Source organism: Giraffa tippelskirchi, chromosome 6 (genome assembly GCF_054371585.1).
Source record: "Giraffa tippelskirchi isolate mGirTip1 chromosome 6, T2T-mGirTip1v1.2.pri, whole genome shotgun sequence".
Lineage (NCBI taxonomy): Eukaryota > Metazoa > Chordata > Mammalia > Artiodactyla > Giraffidae > Giraffa > Giraffa tippelskirchi.
Genome location: NC_137280.1, coordinates 120,893,921 through 120,919,477, shown reverse-complemented (window position 1 = coordinate 120,919,477; position 25,557 = coordinate 120,893,921). Strand labels below are relative to the sequence as shown.

At 43.2% G+C, this 25,557-nt stretch overlaps 2 protein-coding genes across 17 annotated transcripts in view; one reads left to right on the top strand and one right to left on the bottom strand.

The window, feature by feature from the left end:
- TRPC7 (transient receptor potential cation channel subfamily C member 7) overlaps nucleotides 1–25,557 on the top strand; it is a 141,877-nt gene that overhangs the window by 76,379 nt on the left and 39,941 nt on the right. The window contains exons 4-5 of the mRNA XM_081500633.1: nucleotides 4,350–4,514; nucleotides 13,083–13,299. Coding sequence (XP_081356759.1) covers nucleotides 4,350–4,514; nucleotides 13,083–13,299 — 382 coding nt within the window. The remainder of the gene's footprint in view (nucleotides 1–4,349; nucleotides 4,515–13,082; nucleotides 13,300–25,557) is intronic.
- LOC145510158 (uncharacterized) overlaps nucleotides 1–25,557 on the bottom strand; it is a 735,177-nt gene that overhangs the window by 670,258 nt on the left and 39,362 nt on the right. For 13 of the 16 annotated variants that reach the window (XR_014056824.1, XR_014056826.1, XR_014056829.1 and 10 more), the window contains one exon: nucleotides 16,994–17,127. The exons of 2 other annotated variants lie outside the window; for them this stretch is intronic. Coding sequence is in view for 1 of the 14 variants with exons in the window: in XM_081500643.1 (XP_081356769.1) it covers nucleotides 16,994–17,127 (134 nt within the window). In the remaining 13 variants the exon portion in view is untranslated. Of the gene's footprint in view, nucleotides 1–16,993; nucleotides 17,128–20,905; nucleotides 20,995–25,557 lie in introns of all 16 variants that reach the window. One more of the 16 variants, XR_014056837.1, reaches the window with a different exon arrangement.

The following is a 25,557-nucleotide window of genomic DNA, read 5'->3' as shown; positions in this document are numbered from 1 at the left end:
GGGCAAACTTTGGGAGATGGTGAGAGACAGGGAGGCCTGGCATGCTGCAGTCCACGGTGGGGGAGAGTGTCAGCATGGAGCTGAACAGACCTGAGGGTGACCCTGACTGCCCTCGTGGAGACCAGCTCATTTTCAGCTAATTGCCTGCCTCAAGCAAGCTGCGCTTTCATTGGAGGATGAGGAGGGAGGCACAGGCTAGAGAAGGAGTGGCCTCAATCACCAGCTAGGCTACTTGAACCTTTCCAAAGGAAACAATACTTAAAGAAACTCCGCTGAAACCACGTGGAGAATAGAATGAAAATAGGAGGATGGAGTAGAACTGCAGCCAGAGAGGAGGAGAAAAGAGAAACAAGAGGAGGAAGGAGGGGAAAAAATGGGAAATTTCAGAAAGGAGAATCATGGGCTTGATTTTATTTATTAAATACTACTACAGCGCTTACTATTTGCCAAGTACTGTCCTAAACACTTGACAAATACTGACTCACTGAATCTTCATTATTAGCCTCATTTTACAGAAAAAAGAAACTAAACATGGAAAGCGTCAATGATCTAAGATCATGTGGCCAGTGTGTGGCAGGACCTGAACTTGACCCCAGGCAGGCTTGCTCCAATCCACACATTTAAACACACCCTCATCAGGAAAGTCTGTTGTAATAGGAATACATGGCCCAAGGGTGTTAACATTCCATGAAACAGCCCGAAAAATACTCAACGGTTAGTTAAGGAATGTTGATAGTCTTCAACAACTATTTATTCTTAAAATATCAGATATTTCCTTGTAAATGAATATAAAGAAGGGAAAAAAGGGAAGGGGATACTCTTCCTTCAGGCTATAAAAGAAAAATAACAATGAATGGGTCAACTGAAAGCAAATTAAGAGCCAGGATTTGGCCAATACGCCCAAGAGTTCCCATATGCCAGTACTGTATTCTCACTAAAAAGTCACCAGGGGCTGGGAGGAATAGGAAGTTCAGGTGAGATATTTATAGAAAACTAGCTTTGGGTATAAATATTATACTAAACATGAAGGTTGGTCAAACATGCCACCACAATAACTGGCTTGAGATGGACTCAAAAACCGGGAGCCATGTGAATTCTAGTCCCTCCCGGCCCTCAGGTCCTGTTTCCCAGTCTCCTTTACCAGCACAGGGAATTCTGTCTCAGAGCTCCCTTCTATTTCTTTTTCCAATTTAATTTCTTAGCTCCCGGCCTCAGCCCAGTTCTCTGGAACAACCCATCCCAGCCGTGGGTACAGTCTGACATATATTCTCTTGACAGGCTGCTCCACTCCCCGTAAGCCCACCTTAACATATTTTCGGCTCCAGGTCATTACTCCCTCTGAGGAAGAGTATGAATCACATAGATAGGAAAGCTGAGGTGGTCAAACCAGTTCCCTTGAAGAACTTTCATGACCGTGTAGCACACTCTCAGTCCAGAATGGTTGAGGGGCAGGAAGGCCTGGGCAATCCTCTTGTCAGAATCCATCCTTTGATCAATCCATCCTCTGTGGGCCAGCTGGCAAAGAAAGCTGGCCAAGACTACACCGATTTTCTGAGTTCCCGTTCTATGGTATCTAGCTGTGGGCTTTTCTTCCTCTGTTTCTCTCTGATGCTGCTTTTGAAAATTCTCCCCCTGCTCCTGCCTTTGTTCCCCGGCTGAGTGCTCTTCTGCTTAGGGTGTTCACTGTGTCTTGATAGTGTGCCTCATGTTACTCTCATCTCCCTTGGGTTAGGAACGTTTCTCTGTGCTTCAAATCACAGTGGAAAAAAATCTCTGATACACACTGAATTATTTATCTTGAGGTTGTCTTCTAAGTCCTGCTACAAACACAGAAAAGTGCCCATGTAAAGATAAATAACAATTTGGGCTTTGGCTATCAGCTACCATCAGCTTTTTGGGAGCATTATGTTATAAAGTCTGTCTACAAATAAACAGCACTTTTGGAGCTAGGTTGCCTTATTATGGAGGAAGAAATGACACTGTGGAAATTAACAAAAGCCTAATCAGAGGAGAACAGAGTCTCAACAAAGCCTCCCTTGTTTAAGTTGGGTCCACTGTCTCCTCTGCAGTAGGTGAGGGCGAGTGGGAATGGTTCCCACTTTGTCCTCTCTCAGAATTTCTCCCCTTCCTGCACTGCTGCCCAATCTGTTGTGCTGGTTTGTCTGCAGAAGGCAGCAGAAGGTGCGTGGAAGGGCCCTCCCCAGATAAAGACAGAGAGGCCAATGGTGGGGATCAGGACGAGGGTCCTCCCAGAACAGCCACGGTGCAGGGAGCCACAGGGTGAGCCAAGCAATCTCCGCTACTTCATGGCACTGTGCGTTGCTCCTGAGCAGGGCCATGTCAGCACCCAGAGAAGGTTAACTGCTGAAAAACAAAACTGACTGCCCCTCATGTCCTCAAGTTGACCTGTGATGGGACCGTGTTGTGACCAGGCTCTGAGAATTACTGAAACACATGTAGGATGTTCTGTTGTTTGCTCCACTTTGTGGCGATCCAGCAAGGGCACAGGAAACCATAGCATGACCTGAGGGTTCCTACCTGGGTTGAGGAGAATCTGTTGCTCTGGTTCTTGAAGGGAAAAACCACAACGGTTGCAATGAATCTAATAATGCTACCTCCCAAAAAGCCTCATTTGCAGCTAATGATTGAGTAATAGTATCACCAGGGGCCGCTGCAGGGCCAAATAAAGCTTTGATAGCATCCTCACAAATCATTTGGCCGCTACTGTGAGTTCCCAGAAACTGGAAACAAGCAGTGATTGCCATCTGCGTTGAGAATTTTTTAAATAGCTCTATTTTTATTGTTCTTATAATGAAAAGGGAATGTTTTGCATTTCCCAGAAATTGCTGTATATGTCCTCTTAATACTCAGTGAGGCAAATGGGATAAAAATTGGGACATTATGATCCACTGAAAAGTCACTCTTTTTGAAGAATGTTAAGTCTACTGCTCTAGTCTCAGCTCTAATGGCACACGGCTATCTTGATGGGGCAAAGAGCAGGGCTGCCTAAAGCAGATACTGGCTCACCTTTGTCACAGGGAGGAAATAAGCTAAGGAGCATAATTTTCTCAACTGTATACTCTATTCCCGTAAATGTTACTTAAATGTTGCCTATTGCCAGTTTCTACTGGCCAAGACAGAATCAAATGAACAAATGGCCGAGTAGCACCAAATATTTGTAGGTAAAGGATGTTTGGTTGCAGCAACTCAAGTCAACCTGCTGAATCAAGCAAAAAAAGGAAGATGCTGTATTTTAATCTACAGGTGTCTCATGGACCATGTGGGCAAAGTGGAGCTGGGCCTCAGAGGGGGGTAGGAGTATCTTTCTAGACAACTTCATTCCTCTTTCTCTCTCTTTAACTGGCTTGTTTTGCTGCTTAGTCCACACAGTGGAAGATAGCCGCCCAGATCTCTCAAGGCCACACATTAACTCCTCAGTAAGTAAAAAGACTTGACCACAGGCTCAAATACACAGCTGAGAAAACCCAATGGATCCCGTTTAAGTCTGGGTTTTACCCTCGGTCCAACATCTGTCCAGAGGGGTAAGATCAACACAATACAAAATGTCCACAGAAGCCCCGTCTTGTAACCCGGCCATGAGGGCACAGCAGTTCCAAGAGAAGGGGGGTGGCAGGGAGAAGCTGCTGTTTGGGGACCCGATGTGTCAGTTCTCCAGCACGCCACGGCAAGCCACACGGACCAAGCCCAACACCACTGAAATCCAGGGAGGAAAGGCCGAGGAGGGTTAACGTATCAGCCGGAAACACACAAGGACTTTTTCTTAGACAACATAGGAAATGAGAGAGCAACTTTTCTACAATATCTTATATAATCTTATAGAACAACGTGACAGACCCTGTTTTTCAGGGACAATACTCAAGCTCAGAGAGGTTAAGTAGCTGGCCCAAGGCCACCTGGCTAGTAAATGGTAGAAGCAAAATTCAAACTCATGTTGACTCTAAAACCCCATTCAGGCTCCATCCATGCCAACATGTTGACTCCCATATGAATGCTGTCCAGAGATGAGTCTCCTGGGATTGGAGACAAGCATTTGCCCAAAAGCTGGCTGTTGTTTTCTGTGCCTGAGACTTCTCAGGGCCCTCGGTTTGCCAAGCCCTGATGCAGCCAGTCCTGTGAGAGCTCTGGCCACAGCACAAAGGCCCCAGCATCCCCAAGTCAGAGGGGCCCCGCAGGTACCTGACCTAGCTGCTCCTCTCAGACACACAGGCCACCCCCGCCCCAGGGGAATATGTCAGCCCTGAGCTACTCAAAGGCCATATACTGTTCAAGTGCTACCGATGCCATTTTCCTGTTTGCGTTTTCTTTTTGTTTTTGTTTTGTTTTTACAGTTCGTTGCTCATCCTAACTGTCAACAGCAATTGCTTACCATGTGGTATGAAAATCTCTCAGGCTTACGTCAACAGTCTATCGCTGTGAAATTCCTGGCTGTCTTTGGAGTCTCCCTAGGCCTCCCTTTTCTCGCCATAGCCTATTGGATTGCTCCGTGCAGCAAGGTACAGACTGCTTAAGGTGCATGTCTTTGCGGTTATTTCTTCTCTCTACTTAGCATAACCTGAAGTCCATTTTGTCCAAATATGCAGCTGATCATTTCCCACATTTGAAGAAAATAGCCCTGAGATTCCCAACAAAAGTAGAAAACCACTTAAGAGGGGAAATGCTAAGGTTTCTTTTTTAAATCATTTTCTTAAAAGCCAGAAGAGTGATAATGTGGAAACTTTTATATACTTGAGGCATAATCTGATCAATAACAGAATAGAGGGGGAATAAAGGCACTTTTCCTTTTCTAATTATGCCATGTCCTAAACACACCCTCAAAACCCATAGTAATAATAATTATAATAATGATGACAGGAATTAGTTCCATGGGGAATTTGATAAGCTAATGCAGTCAACAGAAGTGTCATCAATGAATGGATCCTCTTGTCAGATCCACCAAGAGAAAACTCATGCCAGGACAATGGGCCAGAGACTTCGGGTCTGCTAATGAGGCCACCTAGCCAGGCGGACAATGAACTGACTGCCTTTCAAATAGGAGGGCTATCAGGGAATGGACAGCCATTGCTTACTGAGTACTTTCTTTTTGCTAAGCCCCATTCATAGAAAACCTCATTTCACTCTCTCAATTACATTAGGATGCACACACTTGACAAGCAGATTCAGAAAAGAAAAATGACTAGTTGCTGAGAATCAAAGGCTTCTCATACTGGGGCACTGCAGACCCTCCTCAACATCCTCCTTGTTTCCCAGCTTCCTTGTCTGGGTTCTGGCCCACATGGGCAGCTAATTAGGTCATGAGAAGGAAAACAGCCAAAGAAAAAAGGAGGAGAGCTGGAAAGGCACCATGCTAGGTTCTTTGCTTCAGAAAGGGGGCTGTCTGGTTCCTGCCTACAAAGGAAGAAGTGAGACCTGCAGGTGCCAAGCCGCCACACCTCCTGTTCCACCATCCCTACAGCCCTTCTGATTCAAAGCCACAGAAGGCACCAGTGGTCACTCCAGCTTCAGGCAAGAGCAAGTGCCTATAAAGACGAATCATGCAGAAATTCTGAAATATGTTTCGTGGGTTACATGGTCATCAGAGGTTCCAAAGCTGCATTTACTCTGTGATTTATTACGAAAAGAATTAAGCTTAGGTAATCAACATTTGGTAGAAATATGACTACAGGAAGATTAGTTCCATGGGGAATCTAGTCAGCTAATGCAGTTAATAAAAGTGTCATCAGTGAATGGATCCTCTTGTCAGCTCCACCAAGAGAAAACTCATGCCAGGAAGATGGGCCCAAGACTTCAGATCTGCTAATGAGGCCGTCTAAAAGGGGGGGCAATGGAGTGACTGCCTTAGAGTAGGAGGGGTATCAGAGAATGTAATCAGGACTCAGACTCCTTCTCCTGTAGAATAGTATTAAAAATAAAAGTCCTCACAGTGAATATTTGTGGTGTCCAATCTTATATCTATTGAGGATTTTGTTTCTATGCCTGCGCCTCTACCATGGCACAGATTGCTAAATCAGTATTCCCCAAATGATACATATGGATGGGAAAACAATCTTTTCTCTCCTTTATCATGAGCTGGAAAAAGCACAGTGAAATGAAAAAAGACTAGCCAGATTTAAAACTGAATCAGCACTGGTCATTGATTTTAGGCCCTTGTTTTCATATTGGTATTATCTAGCCTGTACTGCAAGTTAGATCACTGCCTTCATCCAGAGATGGATGGGGACTTTGCCTTTACATTCCCTAAGCCCCCAACTAATTCTAGGACATCACTCATTAAAATTACAGCCAAAAACTGCCAACCCTGACTTCTGTCGTAAAACTACATGTGACAGTTTTCAGGGAACTAGGACTAAGCAACACCAGCAAACTGGCTTGCCTCGACCTACCTGGGGAAACATTCAGAAAGAGATGATCTGCCAGCTGATGACTACATTTTTTAGATTTTCAGTAGATCTGAGAAAAAGGATCCTAGTCAATATCATGCAGATGTGATGCCAAAAAAGGGAGGGGGGATGGTGGAAGTGGGAGAAATCCTGGACTTTCTGTGGACCCAGTAATCCAGTAAATTCAAGAGAGAGATGTCACTATAGAACACAGGGGTCAGATTTATAGTAGTCTTCTGGAATATTCTAGAAGTAATGATTACAGCCAAGTTTGGCCTCATGGCTACAGCTTCCTCTCCTCTGTTCAGATACTTGTCTGATCAACATTTTGTGTTCCTGAAATGTCCAAGACAAAAAACAAAAACAGCACTTGAGAGAAACATGAGGTTGCCATTAAGCCACTTGCGGTTTGTTTGCACTTTCTGGGCTCCAACTCTGAGCTCAGTGCAGTGGAGGGTGTGTTCATAGCTAAGTGACAAGCATTATTCCACAGCATGAGATAATTTTTGGTGGCAATGCTCATTCCAAGGAAAGATTCCTCATTAAAGAACTTGTCAAACTCACTCTGAGGCAGCCAAAGGACAGATAAAACAGTCAAGATATTTTTAGTCTTTTCTTTCACCATTTAGAAAGAAGTCTTTCCAAGTCTGGCAGAGACATTACATTTCTGAGGATTACAGAGAAGTCACATCTTCTGTGTGAAGAAACCAGCCCTCTCTAAAGGCCCCTAGTCCCCAAGAGGAGCGGCATGGTGGGGAACTCTGTAAAGGTGCTGGTGTCTCTCCACCCACGGGGTCGTGCCTTTATATCTGTCCAGTAATTCTATAGAAAATCCAGTCATTCTAGCAATTCCATGTGCTAAGAGCTTTACTATACCTCCCTCAAAGAAATTAGACCTTTGATGCTTTTATAAATGTATTCATAAAACATCACTGCTAAACCTCATCAATCTGCTAATGTCCATCCATGTCTAGCAAATGTTGAGATTTCTGTTTCCAACTTAGCGGTGCATTTACTTCCTAATAGTTGCTGTCCAAATTTAACAACTATCAAGGACCAAAATTTCTGAGCCTGCCAGAATAACCTCACCATATCTTTCCTATTGAATTCCCAAGGCTGTCCATTATATTTTTACATAAGTTTCTGAGGGCCCCTAAAAAGACAGCTGAAAAGGAGATGATATAGGTGAAGACTGTCAACAGGAGTTGAGCTTACTAATATGGGGACTAAAGAGGGTAACCAAGTCACAGACATGTACGTACGGTGATAACTGCAGGTCTGGAGCATGGCACTGGTTTGTCAGGGTAAATAAAGAAAACAGTGATTTTTTTTATCGTTTCTCATTGTAATCCCCAAACCTGGGTGAGGAGAACCAGCTCACTGAAGGGTCAGTGAGTTCTTGTTCACATGGATGCTCTCAGGTAAATCGCTTCCCAGAGAGCTCTTTATCCTCCAAACAAGGGCTGCCATGCCAAAGGGCTTTTATGACTGATTGCACTGTTTTCCATCCTTTGATTTCCCATTCTGATTCATAATTTAGGTTGTCTGTCTGTTAAAATCTGAGAGCTGAAAAAATAACCATCATCCTCAAGGACTCAAATGGTCTCTGCAGCAGGTAGATGGGAGAAGTCGGCATTGAGAGTGCTGAGGAACTGCACAAGTTCTAGTTATACAAGTATAAGAGGGGAAGCTGTCTACCTCTGTTACCTGTTAACCTTTGTGGTCCAGCTGTCCTTATAAATTAGTCCCCAGACTTGGGCAGCAAGAGCAGTAAACAACTTTAGACTCCTACCTGATGTCTTTGCACTGTGCAATCTAACAGTTCATAACTCTTGCATGTAGAAATACTAAAATGTTAGTCATTGCCCTAAACCTCCTTAGCCCCCTCTGAAACAAAATCATCTAGTGAGAAAGGCATGAGAGACTACAGCTTTTGAAGGCCCAGCCTTGCCAAAGCTGAAATGGTTTGAAACAGAGGTCCTCAAACCATGTCGTCCAGAGACAAGACAGAGAGAGGACAGCGCCTCCACAGGTCTGTGTATCCTCCTCATTTGTAGCTGCCAGAGAGCTGAAAGTGAAGTGAAAGTCGCTCAGATGTGTCCGACTCTTTGTGACCCCACTGACTAATACGGCCCACGGAATTCTCCAGGCCAGAATACTGGAGTGACACATGATTAAATAAAAATCCTAACACAATGTTTAAAGCATTGTCACAGAGGGGAAATCTGTGCCAAGAAATAGAGCATTTTCTGCTCTTCTGTTCCAATAGCTGCTGCCCTCAAATCCAGACAGAGGGTCTACCACATGTCACCCTGCTGGGAGAGGACTTACAAGTGCCAGAGGGCTGACCCCCTCATCCTTAGTCAAGTCTGAGCCCTGCAAAATTCTCTTCCCATCTCTCCACCCATTTCCTACCAGGGTTTTGCTTGTTTCTGTCTCCACTAGAAAATCAGCCACTTTGAAGGGAAGACCCAACTCTTACAGCTTGTTTTAGCTCCATCACCTGCAGTATCCAGCATCAACTTGTGCATAGATAGTTCCCCCAAAGGGCTCGTAACATAAATATATAAGGACGCTATAGAGGTCTTCCTTTGTGAATCCTTGCACACAAGTTTTTCAAGAGTCAGTTGATTTTTTTTTTTTTTGTCTTTTTTTTTAAGAGTCAGACGATTTTAAGCTTCCCCTTAGGAGAACTGCCTAGGGCTCTCCGGTGCCACATACTGAGTATTTCCTATAGGCCAGTAGCTGTGCTGCACTGCACATGTTAAGTAATTCATTCCCTACATCAACCCTATGCAATAAGTACTATTTTATCCCCATCTTACAGGTGCATTCACTGAGACACAAAGGGATGAAGAAACTTGCCAAAAACTATAGAGCTGTGATTTAAATCCAAGGTCTCTGCTGCAGAGACCTGACCTTAGCCACTGTCAATGTACACGTGCACATCCCAGCATTCCCAATCACCCAGTTACATCGGCAGCATTATAGCTTTGAGTGCTCAATATAAAGACCTTAGCTGCTGACCATTGACCTTGGAATGAATCTGATTCAGAGCTTTATAGTTAGCAGGGCTTTTCTAGAAGGGAGGAGTCAAAATCACCATGTGATTAACTACTCGTTCCTCTTCTTTCCTTAGAAGCCCTACCTTTATAACCCACTATTACTCAGCACCTCTTCAGCCCCCAGGACAAAGACTAGAAACACATGATAATGTGAAAACACAATGATCAGAGACACCATGCGCTGAATGAACATATACTCCCCACTTCAAAGAAAGAAGATTTCTGAGCCCTGGGTTAGATACTTTTAAAAAGAATTTTTGAGGGAGCATTCTGAGTAATTTGCTACGAATTTCATCAAGGTCATTCAAAAATTTGAGAACCACTCCAGCCTTGTATGTTTCCTTTTGAAAATGTGTGATCCAAAGTCTGCCTCCATTCAGCTTTGCACAGCTTGTACACTAAGTCCTTGCTTGTGGCCACTGGCAGCAGGCAGCGAGTGAGGGTGGCATTTGATGAGAAAGACTGGAGATTCTGAGTGAGGAGAGAGGCTGGCAACACTCTCTGCATGCTCTCCTGCAGTCACGGCCCACCTCATGGGCTTGTGGCTACGAGGTCCCCATTAAGTGTTTCCACTTGTGGGCCAAGAGCCCAGTGCCACTAAACACAGAGGGGTGTCGACAAGTAAAAGCAGGTGCCCACCCTGAGGGCTAGAGAATGAAGTTCATTTGGAGCTAATTTGGGAGAACAACTCAGTTATTCTCATATTCATCTGTTTCCCAGAGTATCCCAAAGTAAAAGAATAGCACCCAGAAAGTCTGGGGTGAGCCAGAGACTTAGTGCTGCAAGCTTGGGTTTCCTGATATGTTGTCAGCTCATCAGGGCCAAGTAATGATGCAGCTGCCTGAGCCCAGGTTTCAAACTCACCAGCTGTGCTCTTCTAGCAGAGCACACCAAGGCCTATGTCTTCTGAAGCTCTTCCATCTCTTTTTACACCTAACACTGTTACCTGACCCAGCTTTAATGACTCCACAACTAAGAGCAACAGATACATATTGGTTAACTTTTCTCCTTTCTTTTGGTTCACCTGGTGGCCTTATGAAAGGAGGAAATTTTCCCCAAGCATAATTTGCTTAAAAAAATTGAGACAAATAGGAAATGTCACCAAAAAGACAAGAAAAAGGAAATCACTGAAATGATTTGATCTCATCTGACCTTTATCAATGTTTACCTGTTAAAAAGATGCTTTCAAGACCAGAAGAAAAATAGGAAAGATGCATCAATTACTAACCTCGCTTTTTCTCCCTATGGCTTAAATCAAGTGGGACTGAGTTCAGGGTAACCTTCCACAACACTGAAGGGCCTTCTCAGGGATTTTCCTTATGGTCTGCAATAAATACAGTAACTTTGACAGGTGCATTTTCTGCCAGAAGACAACTATTTGAAGGAGGGGACAAAGAGAATGTTAAATTTCTCAAAGCAGCTCCTGTGGGGAATCCCAGGGCCAGCAAGGGTGCACCTGCATGGCAGATCTCTGCAGTCAGGTACCTGCCTCGATGAGAAGGTGGAGAGGTGTCCCCATGTCCTCATCCAGGCAGTCACAGGGAGATGTTACTTAGAGCCCAGTGATTAAGGAGTAGGGAAAGCTGGCTGTCAGTCCTTTTAACAGCTGTGTCTGTCTCCATCTTCTCCACCTTTGTCTGGCATCTCTGGGACCCTGCTGGGACATGCAGATCTGGTGTCCCTTGCCCTCTCAACCCCTCCTCTCCCCACTCTGCAGTCATTCTCCAACTTCCCTCCCCTCTCTCCACTACCCCAGCCAGGGCACCGTGACAGGAAACCATGCAGTGACCATGTAAGAATGTCTCCTGTCTACAGCAAATTATCCCAGCTTGTTAGTTGGGAAATGGGATCCAAAATGCCAGCTCAGTCAGATAAAATGCTGAAAAACTCAAAGTAGGTTTTTGACATCACATTCATAAGTCAACGTGAAACATGGTTAGATTCCTTTTTTTTTCACTGAGTTTATATGAGGTATTTTATTTGCCCTTATATTTAATCTCTGCATCCTGAATTTAGTACACCTACTTGTGGCTAAAAATTATCTACAGTCCCTACCTTGTAAATAACAAGGTTAAACTTTACAGAGAAGTGTCGTATGTAGGATGTTTGTGGGCTGCATGGTTTTCAGGTAAACCTCTTTGTCTACTTCTTAAGTTATTCTAGTGCGATATGACAATCTGATAAGGCAGGTGAGTCCAAACAAGTCCTTTCCAGCACAAGCAGGGATTTCCAATGTTCAGACTTAAAATGCAGTTTTTTTTTAAAAAATGATATTTTAAAAAATCTATCATTTTTAATTTCAACAGATGGGTTGTATAGCATTCGAATGTTACGATAATAACTAGCACTGTTAAAGTGGATGATTATCACACTGAAGCATATTGAAAAACATTATCAAGCCATCTGATTTATAAATGTTATGCTGAATATAGTCATAGTTAGGGAAGTTTCACCAGGAGAAACCCTATAGTTGATCTTCTGCTGAACCAATACTCTACATGCTGGCTGACATTTCACTCTGGGACTCCTGAATGAAGCAGAACATCAACATTAACTGGTCACTGACTATAATTGAACATTTGCCCTGAAGAAGGAACTGTGTTCCAGAAAAGGTCCCCCTCTCTCTTTGTTCTTGTCTTATTACTACACCTGGCTGAGGGGTCAGATTAGGTGAGGGTGACAGCAGTGACCTGGAAGAGACCCAAGTGAATTCATTCCCGAGAGTCAGCAAAGACCCCTTATGCAGCCCCCAAGTTAATTCTCAGAGATCCAAGTGGCCTTTGCATGGCAAGCCATGGATAATAAGATGTGACCAATACCTGCTCCCTAACAAGGCATCTTTTGAATAACTTCAGGTTCACATAGAACTGCACAAATTAATCACATTCTCGGCCACAAAGAAAATCTCAGTAAGTTTTAGAGTAGCATAATAGAGGCTATGATCTGAACACAGTGCGATAAAATTAGGATTTTTTAAAGCAAGGGGGGGAAGTCCTGTGTGTCTAAAAACTAAATAACCTCTGACTTAAAATGAAATCAAAAGGAAAATTATAAAATATTTATAACTGGGTATCAAGGAAAATGCTACAGGTCAAAATGTATAGAACATGGCTAAAGCAGAACCTAGTGGAAACTGTACAGCTTTAAATAAGTTTACCAGGATAGAAGAAATGCTGAAAATAAATCATCTCACCTAAAATCCAAGAAAACAGACCAAAGAGCAACAGAGCACATCCAAAGTATAATTTTTTTAAAAAAATTCTGAATTCTACTGAAACAGAGTTTTTTCTAGATTCAAAAAGCATAGAATTCATATCCATGTGGTTGGGGGTAGCTGTGCAGTTAGGCTGTAACATGATGTTACATCAGTATGTCCCACTCCTTTCTCTTACCATTCCCACTGAATTTTCTAAACAGGAAAAATTAAAGTCATTAGAAAATGGATTCAGTCAAGCAGCCTCTCACATAAAAGCTCTAGAAAACGTCTGGGTTTGGGGAGCAGCTTCTGTCCAAAATGAAGAATTCTCTGGTTCAACTTTCAGCAAAAGCCTTTTAAAGAGAGCCCTGCACCTGCCTGAAGCTGCCAGATTAACGTGTCTTATACACATTTTGTTTCCAGCTAGGACGAACACTGAGGAGCCCTTTCATGAAATTTGTAGCCCATGCAGTTTCTTTCACAATCTTCTTGGGATTGCTAGTTGTGAACGCATCAGACCGCTTTGAAGGCGTGAAAACCCTGCCCAACGAAACCTTCACAGACTACCCAAAACAGATCTTCAGAGTGAAAACTACACAATTCTCCTGGACAGAAATGCTCATCATGAAGTGGGTCTTGGGTAAGCAAGTCACTCTGTCTTTTATTCTCTCCTCCTCTAGTTATATTAGGACCTTATTAAACTCTGACTTCAGAAGCTCACCTTCTCTTGAATGCACTCTTGGCAGACAAAATGGTGAGGAGATGACCAGCACGGAAGTCAAAGTCAACTTCTGTCTATGCTGGTATAAAAGATCCACAGACCTGTAATATAAATCCCAATTTTGAAAGGATTTGTTTGGGGGGAATTCATTCCATACTTTTTATTATATGTGTATTGAAAGTGACTGTACAGTGTCTGCATGTGGGGGCGGGGGGGGGGACACGTGGTCTTACTCATTTAAATATAGTCTACTAGAAACCTAGTGGCTCAGATGGTAAAGAAGCCACCTGCAATGCAGGAGACCTGGGTTCATTCCCTGAGTCAGGACGATCCCCTAAAGAAGGGGATGGCTACCCATTCCAGTATTCTTGCCTGGAGAATTCCACGGACAGAGGAGCCTGGTGGGTTACAGTCCACGGGGTTCCAAAGAATTAGACATGACTGAGCAACTAACACTAGTAGCCTTAGGAAAAAAGTATAAGACTGCATAGCTTAAAAGATATTTTTTGTTCCCACTGAATACTGATACATAGTAAAATGCCAATAATATAAAAATCTAAAAAGTTAGGGGACTAACATGTTCTCATTATTTGTGTTAATGAACATAATGAAGCTGTGAAATTCCTCTTTGTGGTGATATTTTGTGCCACCAAGGTCTGCCACTAGAACTGCCAAGGAAATTATTCCCAGGTGTCTCAATGACTAGCCAAGAAAGGGTATCTCCTTTTCCCTAACTCACAAGAACTATTACTAGTAGAAATAAGCAAGATAAAATAAAACAGATAACGGCTAAAACTGTACATGGTCAAATGTGTTACAGATTTTTCTAACACTGAATTGATTGGTTAAAAAAAAAATCAGACTTTGTAAGAAACAATGAAAAACTGCAAAAGCTACAACCAGTGATACTATATATAAACAAAACTTAATCAATAAATTATAAGATTTACATCAAAAAGATTTGAATTTGATAAGAATGTTTTGGGTAAAACTAAAACAAAAAAAGACAAAAAATTTATGCAGTAACAAGATTTGATCAATTAATTAAACTGTCCTAATGATATCCGCCACCACCACCCCCCACCCATCCCTAATTGCCTTTCTTAACAACAACTCAATATTGGCATAGTATTCATTATGTTTATGTTCACAAACATTGAGTCAAAATGTATTCAGGGTCAAAGTGTCTGCACCACCAACCAACAAATTCATAAAAGAACAAATACTTGAAAAGACAGCCTAACACATGCCCTGTGCTAGTCACATGACAGCAGCGCCGCAGGCTCAACCCGTCTGGCCTGAGAGCCACGCGAGGTGAACCGCTGAGGAAGAGCCCACAGATCCCCAAACTGAGAACAACTGGGAGTCGGCCTGTACGCTGCATCTCCCAATCAGAACCAGGTAATGAGGAGAAGAGTAGTCTGACCCAAAGGGCAGAGGCAGCAAAGCCTGCCATGCTTCCCAGGAGCTTTTAATCAGCCGGCAAGTCTGCAACCAAAGGCTCACTTAGTGGGGTCACCGGCACTCAATTTGAAAAGGAACAGTAAAGCCTGTTGTAGAGCGAGTTCTGTGGCCTTCCACAGTTCAGAGTCTATCCTCATTCTCCCTCGTATACCGCCCCCACCTCCGCTTTAACTACATTAAGCACTTTAACACCAGGTACTTTCCAATGGTCTGAATGTTCATGTCCCCCCAGATTCATATGTTAAGACCCTAATTCCAATGGGACAGTATTAGAAGTGGGGCCTCTGGGAGGTGCTTAGGTCAAGAGCGTGGAGCCCTCATGAACAGGATTAGTGCCCTTTAAAAGAGACCCCAGAGCATGCTCTCACCCCCACTCTGCCACGTGAGGATACAGCAAGCAATCTGCAACCTGAAACATTCTGGCACCACGATCTTGGACTTAGAGCCTCCAGAACTGTGAGAAATAAATTTCTGTTCATAAGACACTCAGTCTGTGCAACTTTGTTATAGCAACCCAAATTAAGACATCGTTTTCTTAAAAAAAAAAAAAAAAAAACTCATATGTTGGGTTTATGAATGAAACAAAGGATTTACAGCACCAGTCACTCACTCACCTCATAACCCCACCTGGACAGCAGGCATAAGACTAGTGAGTGCAACCACATTCCCCCTTAAGTGGGTATCCTATCATATGTTACCATAATTCTCCTACTAGGCCATGACATCTTCCTGATTCCATATTTATCTTCCTGGGTGTCAGGGCATTATCACAACAAGAGGGAAGTATCTCTAGCTACAGAGGTCCCAGCTTCCAGCTTCTACCCATCAAAGCAAAGCTGAGTTTTCAAGACTGTTACATCATTAGTATTATGAAGGGGAAGGCTTATTTTTCATTGACCTACTTCCTGTTACATTTGAGACAAAAGAAAGATTCTAACTACTTTTTCTTACTAGATTATATTTTTCAAACTTTTATTGTAAATAATTTTAAGAATTGGAAATAGCAAGAGAATATTATAATGAACCCTTTGGGCCAATCTCTCATCTTCAACAATTAGCAAATCAAAGCTAATATTTGCTTCATCCTACTTCCCTTCTCCCAACCCTGTAGAATTTTGAGGCAAATCCTAGGTATCATAAAATTTCATTCACAAACATTTTGTGTGTATGCTAAAAGAAAATTTCTCTTTTACTTTTTTCCAATCTTTATGTGCTGCATGTTCACTGACATTTTTTTTCTGAATCATCTGTGATTTTGATCCTCAACCAATGAATTTTTCATTTCAAATATTGTATTTTTCAACTCTTTAAGTTCCACTTGGTTCTCTCTTATAACTTTCATTTCCTTCTTTGTGGTATTTGTATTTTCCTTTAAATCCTTGAACCTAATGTATGTATTTATAGTAAGAACTGTTATAAAGTCCTAATTTCATCATTTCTATCATTTTTGGGTTACTGGCTAAACTTTCTCTGGACATGGATCATTTTTTCCTATATCTTGGTGAGTTTGTAATTTCTGATTGAATGATGGACACATCAGGTGCTATATTGTTCAGCATCTAGATTTTGTTGTCTTCAAAGAGATACTTTGTTTTATTCTGACAGGTTGTTAAATTCTTACAGATGAGTTTAGTCCTTTTCAGACTTTCTCAGAGTGGATCTGGAGAAGCTTTACAATAGGATTGATTATCCTTATACTAGAGACACACATTTGGGGTCACTACTAAATGGCCTCAGTAATCAACAAAGGCTCTCAATTCTGGAGGGTCAGAGCTCAAACATCTCTCCACTGGGTGAACAGTTTCTGAGCCTTATAGCTCTCTGGCTGTTGTTTGCAGAGTTTTACTGTATGCATTCATGACTTAATATTAAGGGAACATTCAAAAGGATTTTACTTATATAATTTACTTATGTAAATTTCTGGACTAGTTTTGTTTGTGTTTGGTTTTGGGTTTTTGGTTCTGCATAGTACCTTTCTCTCTGGAACCCTGCCATATAACATCTAACCACTTCAACCTTCCTGAACTCCAATCTCTGTCTCTTCAATTCATTGGGACTGCTTCTATGCTTCTAGGATCCCTTTCTACATCCTGCACATTGAAATGTGCCTCCAAAAAAAAAAACCAGACAGGGCTATCATATGACTTACCTTGCTTGTTTCTCTTCACTAAGGATCACAGTGCTGTGCTGTTTCCAGCATCTGAAAATAGTTTCTTTTTTCCCCCAGTTTACTGCTTCACCATGACAGATAATAGAAATCGGGATTCTTTTTCTAAAACAGAACTACAAACATAAAAGAAAATGAATAATCTATTTTCAAATACCCAGTCAGTATTCAAATTTCTTTGTGAAGATAAATTGAATAAATACCTGCCTAGCTTCCTTTCTCTCCTCCTTCAGGTCTCTGTTCACATTTTATCTTATCAGAGGAGTTGAGCTGGTAAGAGGAAGCTCTCTCACCTGCCCCCTTTGATGAGATGAAGTGTGAACAGAGACCTGAAGGAAGAGAGGAAGCCGGCTTTGCAGGCATCTGGGTGGAAAGCATTCCAGATAGACAGTTCAGTGTGTGTTGAAGGCTTAGATTCAGGAGCAAGCTGGCGAAGTCTGAGGAACAGCAAAGAACCTAATGTGGCTGCAGCAGAATAAATAAGGGAGAGATGGCAGAGAAGAGGTCACAAGGACAGGCAGAGCCAATCACACAAGGCCATGGAGGCCATGGTACAGAGCTGAGATGACTAGAAATGACTGATAGTTCTGAGCACAGAAGTGACATCCCACAACTTCATTTTCTAGTGGATTGCAGGCTTTGGGGTAGAGAACAGATGATTCTGGGACAGGAGCAGAAACAGGGAAACCAGTTAGGAGGCCACTGCGGTAATTCAGATGGAAAATGGCTGATTTTGAGGAGGTAGTAGAGTAGGTTATATTTTGGAGATAAAATCAATAATAGCAATTGCTACTGGATTGTCTGTGGGGTGTACGAGAAAGAAGGTGGTCAAGGAAAAGTCCAAGTGTTTTAGTTCAAGTAAGGTATAATAGAGATTTCCTCTAAGGCAGGAACTGCAGCCATGAAATTAAAAGACTCTTGCTCCTTGGAAGAAAAGCTACGGCAAACCAAGACAGCGTATTAAAAAGCAGAGACGTCACTTTGCTGACAAAGGTCTGGCAAGTCAAAGCTATGATTTTTCCATGTAAGGATGTGAGAGTTGGACCATAAAGAAGGCTGAGTGCAGAAGAATTGATGCTTTCGAACTGCGGTGCTGCATAAGACTCTTGAGAGTCCCTAGGACAGCAAGGAGATCAAACCAGTCAATCCTAAAGGAAATTAACCCTGAATATTCATTGGAAGGACTGATGCTGAAGTTGAAGCTTCAATACTTTGGCCACCTGATGCAAAGAGTTGACTCATTGAAAAAGAACCTGATCCTGGGAAAGATTGAGGGCAGGAGGAGAAGAGGGTGACAGAGGATGAGATGGTTGGATGGCATCTCAACTCAATGGACATGAGTTTGAACAAACTCTGGGAGATGGTGAGGGACAGGGAAGCCGGCATGCTGCAGTCCATGGGGTTGCAAAGAGTTGGACACAACTGAGTGACTGAACAACAACTAAGGCAGGAAAGACCAAGGAAGGAGCAGTTTGAAGAGAGACATGGAAATCAAGAGTTCAGTTGAGATTATCTATTAGATCTCCAAGTGGAAATGTCAAGTAGCAAACTGGATATACATGCTGAAGTTCAGAGAAGCTGGGGTTGGAAACATTATTTGGGCATGTCAGTCTACTTAAAGTAAATTATATGCAATACCTCAACTGTGAATGTGAATGGATGAACTGAAGACTAAGCCCTCCGGCACAGCAGTATTTAAAGGATGGGGAAACAAGAAGAATCTTACCCAGCAAAGGAGACTGAAGTAAAAGAGTGGTGTCTGAGAAGCCAACCAAAGTCACGGTGTCAAGACCCACGGACTGATCACCTATGTCGAATGCTGTTGACATATCAGGTGACAGAAGGCCTGAGGACTGACCACTGACTTCAGAAGCAAAGTTCCTGAGCAGCGAGAGGGGATGGGACCCAGCAGGCAAGCAGAGGGCTAGCCCTTAGCAGGAGCGTGGACACTTCCCCTACTGTACCAGGAGGAAGGTGGCATTGAGGGCACAGAGCAGGTAGCCGGGTAAGTGCAGTGGTAAATGCACTTGCACGTGTAAGCTTTCTGTTAGTATGGTTTCCATTTTCTCAAATTTTTCCTCCACAAATCCATTCTAGTTATTAAGCATTACATTATATACCAGGCACTGTGCCAGATATTAGGGAAGCAGCTCTAAAATAAGACGAATGTTATCTTGACTCTAAATACTTCCTGGAGCTCTTTAATTATTCAATATTACTACTACTACTAACAACCTTTGAGAGAAAGACCCTGAGCACGGCGTTCACTGTTCTTTTCGGCCGGGCAAGCTCTAAGGTCCGCAATCTGATCTGACCTCTGCTTAGACTTGGAGAGGCTTGAACTGGCATCAGGCCCTTACTGAGAAAGGCCTCAAACACTACTCCTAGGCGCTGCCAGGAGAAACGCAGAAACACAGCACACGGTTCTCTTCCCCCAAGACTCATGAATGTGGTCCTTTGGACAGACTGGCTATACAAACACCCAAACCATGACTCCTTCTCCACCAGGGCTGGACAGGCCTTTAGCATCCTAACAAGTTCAACTGGCTCCCACAGAGATGGAGAGAGGGCCTGATCACTAAGAGGTGAGGGGCCTTGTCCAGGTGTCCCTGCTTCTGCCCTCATCACTCCCGTGCCTCAGCAGATGCTCAGCACAGGAGCTAGAGATCCACTGAAAATATAATCAGATTGTGTTACTTTGCCTCCAACCTCTTTAATGCCATCCCATCTCCCCCAGCGTGAGAGCTGCTGTCGCTGTAAAGGCCTCACACCCTCCAGCTCTGTGCCCTCCTCTTCCACCACCTCCCACCTCTCTTGCTCTCCTTTAGCCCCACTGGTAGCCCCACTGCCTTCCTTGCTTCGAACTGTTCTGCCTCAGAACCTTGACTTAGGCTGGTCCCTCTGCCTAAGAGTTTTCCCCACAAGCACTGCCATGGCTCACTTCCCCACCTCCTCAGGTCTGTGTTCAAAAGTATCCTTTTCTAAGTGAAGCCTTTTTTTAACTGACCTATTTAAAAATGCAAGGTCCTCCGCCACCCACTGCTCTCCTAGTCCCCCTTCTCTTTTTCTACATGCTTTCCTTTGTTTCTTACCAGGCTCCTCTGTCCATGGGATTTTCCAGGCAAGAATACTGGAGTGGGTTGCCATTTCCTTCTCCAGGGGATCTTCCTGACCCAGGGATTGAATCTGTGTCTCTTGCGTCTCCTGCATTGGCAGGCAGATTCTTCACCACTGTGCCACCTGGAAGCCCCAATTAATATCAGCATTTCTGTAATCAAACAAATTGTAGCTCTTCTCATCTTCCATTAACTCTCACTCCATGTGGATATCTGGTATTCCCAATGGCCTCTTTCAATGGCCACATAGTGTGTCAATGATCTATTGCTTCTCCAAATCTCTACTGGGCATGTGGGTTGTTCTTCTGCTGCACAATTCTATGGAAGGGTCAGACCCGATCAGAAATATATTCTTCCTGAACTCCAGATGCTTTACTTGATTACCAGCAGAGTTTTGAAACACTTCTAGATTATAAATCCAGGAGATTTAAAGTAAGGGCAGAGGAGATGGAAGCCACAAGGAGATTAAGACTACATGCAAAGATATAAGGAAAACCAGGACACAGTATCAAGGAAGACACCAGAAGAGCATGACATAGGAAGGACAGGCGAATTTGCTAGTAGACATGTGTGTCCTCTAGAGCTGTAAGATGACCTGCTTTGGGAAGGATCAAATAAACCAGAGATCATAGATCCTTGGCCTGGAGAATCCCTGACATCAGTTTATACCATAGGAACATATCTTTCTTGCCTATCTCATTAGCAGTCACTCTGGGGTAGAGGAAAGAGCTGATAACCCATCTAGTGAGTTAGAGACTGTGGCTATACCAATGCTCACCAGAAGACTATAACAACATTTGTGGTCTGCAGAAAGCCATGGAGCTTGGAGGGCAGGAAGCGTCTCCACTATGCATGTCACTTCTCCATCTAGGAAGAGAATTATGTCATGAAGACTCTCTCGACCCAAATCTTACAGAGAACCTGGCAGTGTTTTCTTAAACAGACAACCCAGTTGAAAGCCCAATTGATGGAGATGTAAATGTCTAGCAAAGTAGGAAAACACACTTAAAGAGGAGAGGAGGAAAGAGCTTGAGACTGGTTATCAAGAGCAGACCTGACTGTGTGCCTTCCTCCTTGGTGGCTCTGCCTCTCTAAATTCCAGCTTTCATGTGCGTAAAATGTGAGGATCAAGTTGCTCCCTCACCCTACCCACCACAGATTACAAACTCGCTGAGGGCAGTGCTAAACCTTAGCTGCAGAATCATACATGTAAGTTTGACCAAGAATAAAACTGCAAAAGAAAATGGGCTGTGTTTCTCACCTAAGTCATCCTTTGATGGTTTCTTCATTGATTTAGGTAACATTTCCAAACAGACTACTTCAACCAAACTGCCAAAATTTCTCCCAGCAAATCAGACCCCATTACTGCACCATTTATCACCTCGAGGAGCTATCTGGCCGCTCAGGGTGACTATCTAGATATCGAGCTGCCTGGTCTCCCCCTCAAGGCCTGAAGGAGGGCCTTTCAGGATCTACTGGGCCTTCACTAACCTTCCCTGCTGCCAATCTCCAGCCCCTTATCCCTACCAACCCTTAAGCCATACTGAGCCTCCTGCAGTTTCCTAGAATAGCCTGTTCTCCCTCATGCCCATGGCCTTTCAGCCCCTACTCCTTCCCCCAGCTAATTCCTCATGCCAGGAGTCACCTACTTCATTCAGTCAGAAGTATGTTATCACAGGCACTGTGCTGGGTCTCATGACTATAATACTGACTGCTCTTATCCCTGTGTGTCCACACAACAGTCTCCTGGACATTCTTATTACAGCATCTGTCACCTTGTAGCACTACTGTTTGCAGACACACCTGTCTCCAGCACTAGACCATGTTTGCTGGGGAAGGGACAGCATCTTCTTGGCTGCTGTTCCCCTAGCATGGTCCCCAGCACAAAGTCGGAGCTCAACGCAGTCCATTAAGTGGTGAATAAGTTCCTGAACAGTGACAGTAAGTCTGTGCCTAGTAGAGAGCATGCGGGGGGCTGGGGAGGTGGGCGACAGTGCAGTGGAAAGAGGGTCCTGAACTCCCTGAGACTCTGGATAATTTACTTGTCATCTTTGTACACAAGTCTGTCCGTCAGTAAAGTGGAGATAATTAGAGTAGGTACCTACCAGGCTGTAAGGAAGCTTTGGAGTTGACTCATTGGAGAAGACCCTGATGCTGGGAAGGATTGGGGGCGGGAGGAGAAGGGGACGACAGAGGATGAGATGGTTGGATGGCATCACCAACTTGATGGACATGGGTTTGGGTAAATTCCAGGAGTTGGTGATGGACAGGGAGGCCTGATGTACTGCGATTCGTGGGGTCGCAAAGAGTCAGACACGACTGAGCGACTGAACTGAACTGGCACCTAGAGGGTGCTCAACAATGATTAGCTACTAAAAGTTAGAGGAGAAGATGAGCTTTGTTAGAAAATTTTTGAATCTATTAATATCATCTCCTTGCCTGGAAAACAAATGAACCCTAAATGAGCCTGAAGCCCAGATCTGTTGCAAAGGACCTGCCGTTGAGCCGGAGTTTGGACTTAGGGCCTGAAGGTTGAGGGCTTCTCGGCATATTCTCCCACCTGTGAGTTAACAGAATGCCTAAGTCCCGACTCAATAATCAGAAGGTAACCCAGAAGGTGGTGGTCTGGGGGGGTCCAGGAACAGTGTAGAGAAACCCTATGTAGAGGAAGGGGCTATGGCCATTTAAGGAGTTCACACAGTTTAAGTCTCACAGGAATCTGAAGGGGGATTCCCTTCTGAAAAGCATCTGAGGCAGGGATCGGGGTGAACAGCCTTTTGAACTGTCAAGCCCCATCTCAGCAGCCTGCAGGCCTTACTTAGAACCTGCCTGAATGAAAAGCTACTCATTTCCCTCAAGGCTTCCCAGCATGTCCCAATCTGTTCCCCTGCCAGTCATCCCCATTAATTACCAGTCACCTCGCTCTCTGGGCTCCAGGCATTGCTGAGTGAAGGGGTTGCCTGAAGGAGGCTCCAGTGCCCAACATCCTTACCCTCTAAGCCCCTGGGCTCTATATACTCATCGGACTGACATGCTAGGGCCAGGAGTCCAGGGGGCTCAGCTTGGATATAAAATGCTGAACTACCCTCAGCACCCTGGAAGCAGGAAACCTAATTTCACTCACTAAAGTACTTAATTTCACACATTTCTCTTTTCGTTAAGCATTTCTGTTGCTCAAACCCTTGGGCTCGTGCTACTTTTTACTCATGGCCTTGGAATAATTTAAATTAGTCTGGGTAAGTTAATATGTAAATCTGGGAAGACTGACACGGGCGCTGGACCATGGAGGAAATGATTTGCAATCCCCAATGAGGTGCCTCTATGTTGGTCAGAAAAGTCAGTTTACTGTAAATAATTTGCATTTCAGATTTACAGAACTTTTAGTGCTGGAAATTACATCAAAATTTCAAGAAAATCAAGGAACTTATCCAAGGTCACACACCCCATAAGTGACCAAGGTAGAACTGAACCAAGGGCTTCCTGGATTAAGGTAACTGATAGCCTGTAATTGTTCTAGTGCTTAGCTAAAAGCAGTCCACCAGGACATTAGGAATTTTAATTATCAGGGGGAGGGGGCAGGTGCATAGAGGAAAGCAACAAACATTATTTTTTCTAGCCTGTAATGGTTCTTCCCGTAACATACTTTAAATACCTATTTGAACAGGCACAGATGAAAGTACATTTCAGTGTTATGGAAATTTTACTTCACTGAATTATCAAAAAAATTTTCAAAGTGTAAGCTTCGGAAGTATGGTTTTGTGAAGATAAAAAGCAGGAACAACAAGGTGTGTGTGGTGGTGGGAGTCTTGTAAAAAGATTTTCAATATTTTGGGACATTTCCTTTTGCAGAGACTCCAATTTGATACAAACATGCAGATCTTAGAATCTGTTTCATTAAACAAAGCCAAAACTTCTCTCAACAGCTGTGGGAGAGGCAGGAGGAATCTGAGAAGACAGGCCATCCATGCTTGATGCTCAGGAGCCAGGAGGGTGCCAAGAGCCTGGCAGTGTTAACCTTTAGGGAACATGTGATCAGTGAGCTGGAACTGTTTCACTAACCAGCCAGTTAGTGATTCTTTCACCACATTAACCTCCTAAGTAAGCAGGTGAAGTGTAACATGGTATAACATAGAATGGGCTAGTTCTGCATCAAATCTTTCCTATGTCTGAGTAGCTATAAAGTCTTTGATGTTAATTAGAAAACATTTAAGAGTCTTTCTCCTTCATTAAGTGTTAGTTGCTCAGTCGTGTCCGACTGAGTCTTTGTGACCCCATAGGCTGTAGAATGCCAGGCTCCTCTGTCCATAGGATTTCCCAAGTAAGGATACTGGAGTGGGTAACCATTCTCATTTCCAGATCTTCCCGACCCAGGGATTGAACCCTGGTCTCCTGCATTGTAGGCAGATTCTTAACCGTCTGAGCCACCAAGGAAACCTTTTCCTTCATTAACTGCTTTCAACCCAACTTTATTTCCTGGAGGAGCAAAGACCATAGTGGTCAAGAGCATGGACTCTAGGGCCAGACCTTCCAGACTCAAATTTCAGATCTCCTGCCTCCTATCTGGAGAATATCCTCACTATGGCTAAGGATATGTTAACTGTAAAACTGGGATAATAACAGAATGCACTTCATAGGGTTATTGTAAAGATCTGAGGGAGTTAATACATATATATATAATATGTACACAGTATGTATATATGATAATAAATATGTGTATTACAAAATGTTTATTATCAAAATGTTACTGAATAATTTATTTTTAATCATCTAAACCAATTTACTTTTAATAATCAGTGAAGATAAAGGTAGAGAACAGCACTATTCAATACGAATATAAGGCAAGCCACATCATAAGCCACAATTTAATTTTAAATTTTCTGATAGCTACATTATACAAGCTGAAATTAATAATAGATTTTATCTAACCCAATATATCTAAAATATTAGTATTTCAACATGTGATTGAAATTTTAAATTGCTGAAATATTTTACCTTTTTTTGTATGAAGTCTTTGAAATTTGGCGCGTAGTCTACACTTATATATGTAGCATCCCTCAATTTAACCAGCCACATTTGGAGTGCTCATATCCACATGTGACTAGTGGCTACCATATTGGACAGTGCAGGTATACACCCTCAAGTTATTAGTCTAGGCTACCTCATGAGACTGACTTGGAGGCGGGATGGGGGAGCTAGCAACATCTTGTTGATTTCTACATTGTTTACTATGTAACAATGAAGACACAAGTCTTTAAAATCCAGTAAGTTATAAAAGAGTAAGGAAAAAACAAAACTAATAACCAAAACTAAACAGTTGCAGGAGAGGCAGGAGGAACCTGAAACATTCACAGAAATACAAAGGAAAGCAAGCTAATTAGGGAATTAGGGGCACTGGGTTCTAGGTCATAAGTGCGACCTTCAGAAAACCCT